The 10,537-nt window shown below is 45.4% G+C and overlaps 1 protein-coding gene across 1 annotated transcript in view; it reads right to left on the bottom strand.

Annotated features, from left to right (window-relative positions):
- The window catches only part of LOC104073907 (SH3 domain-containing RING finger protein 3-like), a gene marked incomplete at its 5' end in the record, with an annotated part of 11,768 nt that extends 1,516 nt beyond the window's left edge, over window positions 1-10,252 (bottom strand). Inside the window, one exon of the mRNA XM_009573845.1 lies at window positions 9,915-10,252. Coding sequence (XP_009572140.1) covers window positions 9,915-10,252 — 338 coding nt within the window. The remainder of the gene's footprint in view (window positions 1-9,914) is intronic.
- Window positions 10,253-10,537: the final 285 nt, after the last annotated feature.

Raw genomic sequence — 10,537 nt, 5'->3', positions numbered from 1 at the left:
CTCGGCAGGGCTGCTCTCAATCCCTTCATCCCCCAGCCTGTATTGATACCAGAGGTTGCTCTGACCCAGGTGCAGGACCCTGCACTTGGCCTTGTTGAACCTCATGAGGTTCACACGGGGCCACTTCTTGAGCTTGTCCAGGTCCCTCTGGATGGCATCCCGTCCCTCAGGTGTGTCGACCGCATCACTCAGCTTGGTGTCGTCGGCAAACTTGCTGAGGGTGCACTCGATCCCACTGTCTATGTCATTGATGAAGACATTAAACAGTACTGGTCCCAATAGAGACCCCTGAGGGACACCACTCGTTACTGATCTCTATGCAGCCATTGAGCCGTTGACCACTACCCTCTGGATGCGACCATCCAACCAATTCCTCATCCACCAAACACTCCATCCATCAAATCCGTATCTCTCCAATTTAGAGGGAAGGATGTTGTGGGGAACCGTGTCAACGACTTTACAGAAGTCCAGAGAGATGACATCCATAGCTCTTCCCACGTCTACTGATGATGAAAAATGGGGTTTGCAGTGCTCCTACCAACTGCCAGTGATATCAGCAGAGGTTAGCTAAAGCAGTTCACATTTTTCTTCTTATTATGTTTCTTGAGAATGTACATTGGGTCCCTCAAACCTGGAAGGGAAGCTAAAATGGAGAGGTATCAAATGACTTTTGAAGCACTCTCCAAACCAACAGGGAGCCCCTGTTCTGAACCATTCACACGGCTCTCTGGGAACTTAGTTTTCAAGTGTCACTTCATTTCAATGAAGTAATGATGGGTCTGATCCTGATACGGCTATTCTGCACTCAGGCTTATCAGCAGGCGTCCTCCTGAGAGCACAGACTGGGCCCTTTTATATCAATGCACTTGTGTGCAGAGCAGGGAATGTATTTCTGCTGCACTGCTTTTTTTTCTTCAGCACATGTACTTTCGCAGTCATCTGGCATTTGGTTAACAGTCAATAACTGCCTTGCTAATTGCAAAGTAATGAATACAGTAAGATAGCTAAAAGATGCCAATTGATTACCTAAAGCCCATCTCCTGAAGATTAATATTTCTACAACCACCGCATGGCCACTGATGCCTTAGTCATGTTTGTTACAAGGTGAGTATTTATTTTAAATAATATCCTGTCCTTGAGAACTAACTTCAACATGCCCTAGAGGCTCTGGACCACTCCCTGAGGCCATTCCCAGTGAGATGGTACCAAAGCAAGGGGCTCTCCAGTGGCAGTTGCTAATTTTCTTTGCAGAAGTTGCTCAGGTACCTAGTGACTGTGGTTCTGAAACTATGGGCTCCACTTTGACATGACAGTGAAAATACCAGCTTTGGCTCTGTGTTTGGACATCTCCATGGCCAAACATCCTGTTACTTGGAAAAGCATTTAACTCCATTTGGAGTGGAGATTCTGCTGTAAAACCTGACTATGGCCTTTTTATCTTGATAAGAGCAGCAACAGCAAGGGAGTCATGTAGAAAATATATGTGTTCAAGTGCCATCAAAAATCTGCTGGTCTTCTCTGTCCCTTGGTCAATAAATCTAGTTGTCACTTCCTTCCTCCGTGGAAAAGCAAATAACAGAGGTTGAAATGTGTGCTGCTGGCTGCCTGCAGGACTATGGTCTATCATGCTGTCATCTGTGGAACTGCTACACTTATATTATGAAGCTTTGCCAATTACAGCCATTATGCAAATGAATGCACACATTATTTCAAACACTCTGCTGCAGTGTTGATTAATTAAATTATCAGAGTGGAACAATTGTATCTAAGATGATGCCAAGTTTCAGATCTCACAACTCTATGCACAATCACAGAGCACTGGAGCTCTGCACCAGGATCTCAAGAGGCTTTGAGAAAGAAGAGGGTCGGACCTCAACAGCAGCCGGGTGGTGCAGAGGTACTCGCGGGCCCTTTTGGCAGATCAGGAAACAGAAACAAAGAAAAAGGTGGTGTCTTGGGCAGGGTTGCCCCAAAGACCCAGCTGGGATTGCCGACACCTCATGTCATACCTTAAGCACAGAGCCATCCTTTTAAATCCAGACTACATCCTAGGAGTGAGGAGCTGCTAGTCCCTAAATGGTTCACATGAGGAGGGGGGTGACCACGCTCAACAGGAATGTGCCCATCATCACTAAAGGGGTTCTACACAGCATCTCCTTAGAGATTTAGAAAAACAGATCTCAGTCACTGCATTACCAAATGAAGTACTTTTTCCCATTTAAGGAAACCCCAAATGCTATGGTTTAAATTCAGTTAACTACGGTACCTCATAGGATAGCACCAAAGTGTTTTTGATAGAATAACAAAATCTTAGATATGAAAGACCTTGCAAATCGGTTAAGAAATCCTCCATGAGAGATGGAAAAAGATGCTATGCTTTTTCCCTTGAGAAGCTTTTGAAGTGGGGCCTGGGAGAGGCAGCCCAGTGAGGGTTGCAGCGGGCAGCAGCACGGTGAGGGCTGCCGGCACAGGGCCAGGGCTGTGTGCCGCTGCCGTGCCGCCCCTCCAGACCTCCAGGCGGCATCTCAGCCTAGTTTATCCTCTGGAACTGAATTGCAAATACATACATTAGCCACACTTTTTTGGCACACTTTTTTGTCTTTCCCCTCCCAGACATCCTCCCTCACTCCCAAAAAGGCAGTCCTCTATACTTCTATTTATATCCCCCCTTTTCATTTCCCCTTTTGTCCCCTCTTTGAGAAGCTACTACAAAACTGCAGGTTTTCTTACACCAAACTGCTTCCTGGCATTTTAGATGGATCTCAGAGCGATCTCAATTTTGTCTGTGTCATATTACACCTCTAAATTACCAACTTTTAAAAATGCTAATTAGCTGGGTAACAATTGTGATGACAAGTGCGGCAATCACCTCTGCCTGTTATTATTTGTTATTAATGTTTGGTATTTTGTGTTGTAAATCGTACTTTCGGATAGTTGTCATTCTGCCAAATGTTAACGATTTTGGCTCAAAGTCTCCACAGCAGTTGACTGTGTCAGGGGTCCCACATTCAGTCCAAATGGTCTCATCACCTCCAGGAATAACGTGAAAGTTTTTGCAGCACCAGCAGGACCCAGGTGAGGGCTTCCACAAACTGCTCTAAGGTCCCCATACTTGGGAGCAAAGACCTGTCCTGTGGCCCCACTGGTCTGTCAAGGATGGTGTTCCTTCAGAAAATCACCTGCTCTTGGCCAGGTTAAAAGCATTCAAACCACCCCAAAACGGCACATGCTTAGTAGAGGCTTGTATGAGCACTAAAGGTAAAATCTTTGCTGATTCATGTTCCAAGATGTCCTAGCTCTGTGGCACCTCAGAGGTTGCATTTCTCTTCCTTTCTCAGCAATGGGCTCCTCTTATGTTTTTCTCTCAGGGCACAGACTTGATGTTGGACTTCCCCACTGCTCACTACTGTGGCATCCTTGGGTGGGCACTTCATCCCCGGAGGGGACTGTCCCGGATGGGCAGTGGCCTGGGGAGGGTCCTCGGTGCCCAAAAGAAAATACATGAGGAGAGGCTGCGAGTAGTATCAGCAAGGATGGGGGACGGGGTTTGCCTGAGCAGGGAAACCTCAGGGAGTTGGAGAGCGGGGTAAGGCGAGGGAGGGGGTGGAGGGAGAGGGAGGCTGATGGGAGAAAAACTGGAAGCCAAGGGAGAAGTGGGACCATGATGAAAACTGGAAGCCCTGACAGAAGATGTGGGTATGGCTGCTGAGGGGGGCAGCTGTGCTGAGCTGAGCCTGGGAGAGCAAAGAGCCTTGGTGGGAAGGAGTCTGGGGCTGGGACATGACATACCATGGGGCAGGAGACTGCATGGATAGAAGCTGGCACTGGGGCTGAGGGTGGGACAGGGACCCTGGCAGCAATTAACTCACTGAGAGCTGGGCATGGGTCCATCATCCCTGTCCCTCTGCTGTCAGCAAAGACCTAGGAATCCCACCGTCCCATGTCTTCATAGCACTCATCCTTGCAGTCAAAAGAAATACCTCTCCCACCCAGCTCTCACTTTGCTACCGCTGCTGACATCTGCAAGGTGCAGATAAGACTCCTAACCTCAAATAGATGTTACATGATGGAAGTTCTGGTTTTGCTTCCTTTAAAAAAGCAAACTGACTGAAAATGTCATATATGTAGATGCATAAAGACATCCACTACCTTAACAGAACAGGAATGTTTCACACCCGTGAATGTGAGATGCAGAAACAGGCAACTAAAATTGCCCATGACTTCATTTTTGTGTGTGTACAATATAATCTTTCATTACATGATTGCATACTATTTTTCCCATAGGATGCCTGCCTCATTTAGTGCACAAGATGTCCTGCTCTGGATGTGAGTCAAGGCTCTGACATGGAAGAGATGTGTGGCTGCCAAAGCCACCCCATCTTTTGCAGAGGTTGGAGGATGTCTAAGTAAGTGACCACAGCGAAATTCAGAGTAGCGCAGGTGTGGGGTAAGTGGCTTCTCTGACTCCTCCAGCTGCAAAGCCTCGTGCCACACTTTCCACAGAGTGAGACTCATCTCATGCACCCTAGCTGCGTAGGAGTCAGTTGTCTAGTCTAAATTACTCATGCAGGCTCTCTGTCAGCGTGCACAGACAGGCATTGAACAGTATTGATCAGAACTGATCAGTAATTAAGGGCTGGGCTCAGGCCTGGACATTGACGAAAAAAAAACCCAGAATACTGAGTATCTGCTCAATGAGTAAATGCGTGCATCCAGGACACTGATGGAGCTAGAGAAACTTAAGAAAACATGTACAGAGGCAAATTAGGTCTGCAGGGCTAACCTCCAATCCAGTCCCATTTAGAGTGCTTGAGTTCGGATGCTTAATGCAGGTTTCTGTTTGTCAAAGTATCACGCACTCAGGACAGGTTTCAGGAGTCCAGTCCTGTGACTCCAACAAGTCCCTTGTGTGTTAGGGATACACAGTTAGTTTTGTGGGGGATAGATAATTGGTGAAAATGAGGCATCTAGTCCAGTTAACCACTGCTCTTGCTTATCGGTGGAGCTCTATTTCTCCATCCTTTTGCTGGCAGACTACAGAGACCTGCAAAGTGCCTCTGCACACTACAAGCCAGAACCCACTTCACCATATTATAATGTCTGAATCAGCAGCCTTAGAAGAACAAATCTCAGTTGGATCTTTTACCCTTCTGCTGGAAATATTGCAGGATTCAATTTCTGAGATGGTTAATTCTAGTTTCTCACTCCTAAGGCAGGTACCCCTAATCAGAGAAGCACTTAACCATGTGCATACATGTCACTGTTCAGTCAGAACTTACTCCCAGGGACATTTCTCTAGTATCATTTTCCAGGAAAGAAAACCCCCTTCCTTTGCTTTCCTTTTTGGCAAAGAAGATATACGTGCACAGCAAAATTGAAATCAATGGGCGTTAAGCACATGCTTGAATGCTTCCTTGAATTGGAAGCTCAATTTCTAATGTGGCAGTGATTTGTAGAAAGGATACATGGAAACATGGAGGGGTCCATTTTAAAGGTCAAACTCACTGCTCCCATCTTATTCTGCAGCACTGTTGTGGTTACAACTTGCTTGAAGGCTCCACGAAAACCATAGAAACACGGCACAGATATGCCAGTCGTGACAGTAAGTCTGGATACAACTGCTTTATCAGAATATAACATGGCAGAATTAGTGCCAGTTACTATAAAAGAGTCAACAATGCGTGACATGTTTTACTCAGGTTTGCATCTGGGAACAGTGCCAGGCAGCGAGGGGAACATGACTCATGCACACACACATGCACGCTCAGCTCTCCTGTTTTGCTTAATGTACAGTCATATTTTCTTGAAGGGGGTGGCAAGGAAAGTATTTTGCTTTGGCGCTGCGAGGTAGACAGCACACCCCTCTCCCACGTGAACCGACAGCGTGGGCAAGTCTGTGGCCCAGGCTCTGCCTCACCACAGCACATCTCTGAACTGGTCCTGTTTCTTGCACCAGCAGAAACTGGACAGAGCAGCAGGTGGAAAAGAGCGTGTGGGGCACACGCAGCCTGATGCGGCAGTCACTTGACAGTCAATCAAGTGACAACTTGTGACAACACAAAGTGACAAGGACACCACCTGGGAAATTTCTCTGCTCTGTTGCTCGGACTGCTGGATGCTTTATGGCAGAGAGCAGCTAAAGGAAGGTGGTTTTATAAACCAGTAGTGGGAAACTACACCCAGAAGGCAGAGATGGGCACTAACTATGCCAGCAAACCAGTTAAATATCAAGGCTAAATGACAGGACAGCTAGAAGCAATTTTCTTTCTAATCCAGCCTCCATAACCAGGTTTTGGAATATCAAGTAGGTTAAGATAAAATAATTGTTTTCCTCAGTCTCCCCACGCACAAAAAATGCAGCATCTCCGAGAGGGTGAAGCTCATTTCACCTTCCTGTCTGACTGCCTGCAACTCCCACGAAGGGCTGCGCTGTCAGGCAGCGGAATAGGCAATTCTTCCCTTAAATCGTGAGCATTGAGCTGCGAGCAATCAGAGCCTTTTAATGCACCTCCGATATGGCTAGTGGCATGACCGCTCGGGTTTGATCAGTAGCCTGGATGTGGCGAGCGCTGGAGTTGCAAGCCAACCTCTATGGGAGAAGTAGCGGTGCTCTGCTGCCTGCATGAGCCTCATTTCGAATGCCGTAAATATTAAGGAATGTGCTACTTCTTCCAACCTTTCAGTGCTCTGTCTCTATGCGCACAGATGGGCGTTGGGAGACAGAAAGCCAAGTACAGCTAAGTGCACTGAAATGCTTTGCAGCTTTTTAAAATTTCATCCAGCATCTGAATCTGTTTATCTAACCTTTTTTTCCCTCTCCTCCCTTTTCTTTCTCAGAGAATTGCTCCTACTGTGCGGATGAAATGTACCAAAATGCAAACAAGCAAAATATGGAGCTGAGTGACGTTGAATGCAAGTCCCTCCACTGCCAGATGTGAAAAGAACAAGTGGTTTGAAAGCCGTAATTTGTTTTAAAAAAAATATAATTTGGTACTTCTGAGCAATTTGATGATTTAATGAGCACAGATGGATGTGGGATGAATTTCTAGGAGACAAGTGTTTAATGTATCTGCTCAGATTATTCCAGGACTAAGCATTATCCTTCCTAGTGCATGAAGGTAATTAATATTTCCCATTATGGGCATGAAAAAACCCATATGATCAGTTAAGAAATGCAGATACACCAATGATATGGAAGTTAATTCATAAATCAATTAGAGAATCTTGCCTGCTGTGTATAATTAGGGTTACTTCAATTATAGCTTATTTTCGGATTTAAGACTCAGGAATTAAAATGCTTAAAATCAGAGTAAGTTCCTTACCACCATATACTGCAATTGGAAGTATTTACTCAGTTTTAGCAGTCTAAATCTATTTACTCCTGATTCCAGCACGGCTGAGCAAACGCAGCTAACCCTTGTCCCTCTGGTTCTATTCTGCCACTTGTCATCAGTTAAATGTTTCACTATCCAGACCATCCTGAGTTGAACTGAGAAATTGGTAGGATATGGGACTAGCCCTGGCATATTAAATAATGTGTTTGGACTTCTCTACAGTAAAGCTTTGAGAGTAGCACCTCAACAGCCAGCTCTGGAGATGTCAGGGGATGTTCTTCCCGGCTTCTTTTCATGGCTACATTTAACTAAAGGTGCAGCATTCCACTGATTTAGTTACACTGGTGCTAAATCTGGTTTATGTTGGTTTAGCTTTTCTTATAGCATTGATCTAAACTGATGTAGACCAAATTAACTGTGCCTAACTAGGGATTGGTTTTTCACTCCTTTTACTAAATGGCTTTTTCATGGATTTTAAGGACAAGAGACTACTCTGATAGTCTGCTTTCACTGCCTTCATTACAATGCTGAAGGACTTGCCTGTATTAATTTCTGCTTCAAAGCTAATAGCTGCACTTGAACAACAGCATCTCTTTTAGACAAAATGCCCAATCTAGAGTAAAAATATTCCCATGGTTGTCCTGTTTGCAGTCTCTTACAGACTGTTACCCAGCCATTCCTAAGCCTGTTCTTTACTAGGTGTACCAGAGCTCCCGGTATCACTCACTACAAGTATATTGTTTTAAATCTTCCATCATTCTTATGATGCTTCTCTGAGGCCACTCCAGTTTGCCTCAGATTTGGCTCTTCTCAAATATACTGTTACTTTGTGTTCTCCTTACCAATGTGTAGAATTAGCTCTGTACCAAGGGGTCTGCCCTCTTCATCACCTACCTCCGACTTCAGTCCTCCATTCTGCAACAGCAAAGACTTTATAATGTTGGACAGTGCAGGTCCAAGACCCAATTGTTGTTGGGCTACACTACATATATACACAACCATTTTCTACTGATTTCTGATTTAGAGTTAGATTTGATGCCAGTGAATCAGTTTTCAATCCACTTAGTATCTGCTGTGTTGGTTCTGTACAGTTTACTCAGCAAGACATTTTATGGTAACAAACCAGATGCCTTAGAGAAGTTTAAATATGTTATAGTGTCATTGTTTACCTTCCCAACCAAATTTCAATCTGCAATCAGTAAAACACTGTGTAAGGTATGAACTGTCCTGTAGTATCCCTGTATCATCTGCTCCACGACCCCAGCTGGATTCAGGGTCAGGTGGCTCGCCCAGTCCATTTCCTTCAGCCTCTTTCATACACTCAGACAAAAATGGTTTCTTTCAAACTTCTGGAACTTTACTATTGTTCCAAAATTGTTTTAAATATCGACTCCAGAGAATTCCCTAGACTGCTTTTTGCAAACTCTTCAATGCTTTTGTAAAAAACATAGAATCATAGAATCATTAAGGTTGGAAAAGACCTCTAAGATCATCGAGTCCAACCGTCAACCCAACACCACCATGCCCACTAAACCATGTCCCTAAGCGCCTCATCTACACGTCTTTTAAATACTTTCAGGGATGGTGACTCCACCACTTCCCTGTTCCAAGGCTTGACCACTCTTTCAGTAAAGAAATTTTTCCTAATGTCCAATCTAAACCTCCCTTGGCGCAACTTGAGGCCATTTCCTCTCGTCCTATCACTAGTTACTTGGGAGAAGAGTTCTCATGTTCTCATCAATCACTTTTTCAGTGGAAAGCATTTCAATAGCATCGTATCAGTCTATTATCTGTTCCCTTCCCAGTCCTCAAACTACAGTCTTGTAGAAAATATTTACCTGAAGGCAATATGACTCTGCACATGGAGACCTAGCTCTTTTCTGCACCCCTGTTTCTAGTTATTTATCTCTCTCTCCATCTGCTTTTGTGTTTTGGTGTCCCTACTCTACTCTTTTCAGATTTGCAAGGTCAGTTACTCTAAGGTACCAACGTGCAGAGCAGGTTGCTGAAATGAACTCCAGAATCGGTGATACATTCCTCTCTAGAAATGATCTACATTTTTGGTAACAGGTCACTGAAGGTGGCACTACCTGTAAGTATCCTAAACAAGGAGAATTTGAAACAGTCTTTGGTATTGCAGAACAGGCCAGAAAGGGCCTTGTGTTTGATGAGCAAACACATCACCCTGTTGCCCCCAGGCCAGAAGCGCCACATGACAACTCCATAAGTTTATGAAAACATAGGGATCCCACTTAAAAAGTGGCCTTTGCCAACAGCATTTACACCCTTTGGGCTGAGAAAGCACTGCTGTCCTCCATATTTAGACCAGGGATGTACAGTGTCATGGACAGGTGCTGCTCACCGCTTTTTTAATCAATGAAAGTTAAACCTGCACTGTGTGTCAAATGATTTTCAGCGGGCAGATGCATGGAAGCTCTGTCTTCCTAAAAGACAGCTGAGCCACCTACAGGCAATCCACAGAGCAGCCAAACTGCAACAACCCTTGAGCAAGTTAAACTTGCAGCCCTCCTCCAAATGCTCCCTGAGGATGCAGGCGACCTCAGGAGATATACAGCTTACCTCTCCCTGGGCAAAGGCTTGGGCTCTGGCCGAATAGCTGCCATGGAAGAGAGGGGCTGCCTGGCAGGAGAAGGGATGGAAAAATTCAAATCCAAGGAGCCTGTTTTCCTGTGCAGAGGCTCCAGCCCCATGGCTCCCTGCATTTCACTCTCGATAGGGCATGAGCCGGCCCTGCCGTGGCTGGAGAGGGAGGAGAGCTCAGGTCCCACTGCCCCTTGCAGGACTCCTTCGATGGCTGCCTGGGGGTCGTGCGTGGGGGACACGGATGGTGGGGAGCGCGACTTCTTTTTTGTTGATGCTCCTGCTAGAAGTTTCAGCAGCCCGCTCTTCTTCTCCTTCTGCAAAGGAACCAAACAAAATATGGGCAGTGAGCAGACATACCAACTCCCTTTGTTTTTCTTTCGGAAAATCTCAATGTGTGTGGCAGGAAATCTCCCAAAACTGCCATGACTAGAGGTGGGTCCAGGTAGAACTTGAGCTTTGAATAATAAAGATCCTATGAAAATCCCTCCCCATCCAACAGGACTTCAACTCGTTCAGCAGAGTAAGAACCTAACATACTGCAAAGATTACCTCCATTTTCAAATTTCAAATCCACCCAGGCAGTGATCATGTGCCTTTTG

This window comes from Fulmarus glacialis, unplaced genomic scaffold (assembly GCF_000690835.1).
Source record: "Fulmarus glacialis isolate BGI_N327 unplaced genomic scaffold, ASM69083v1 scaffold14303, whole genome shotgun sequence".
In the NCBI taxonomy this organism is placed as follows: Eukaryota; Metazoa; Chordata; class Aves; order Procellariiformes; family Procellariidae; genus Fulmarus; species Fulmarus glacialis.
The sequence above is the reverse complement of the archived record's forward strand: the minus strand, read 5'-3'. Positions and strand labels throughout refer to the sequence as shown.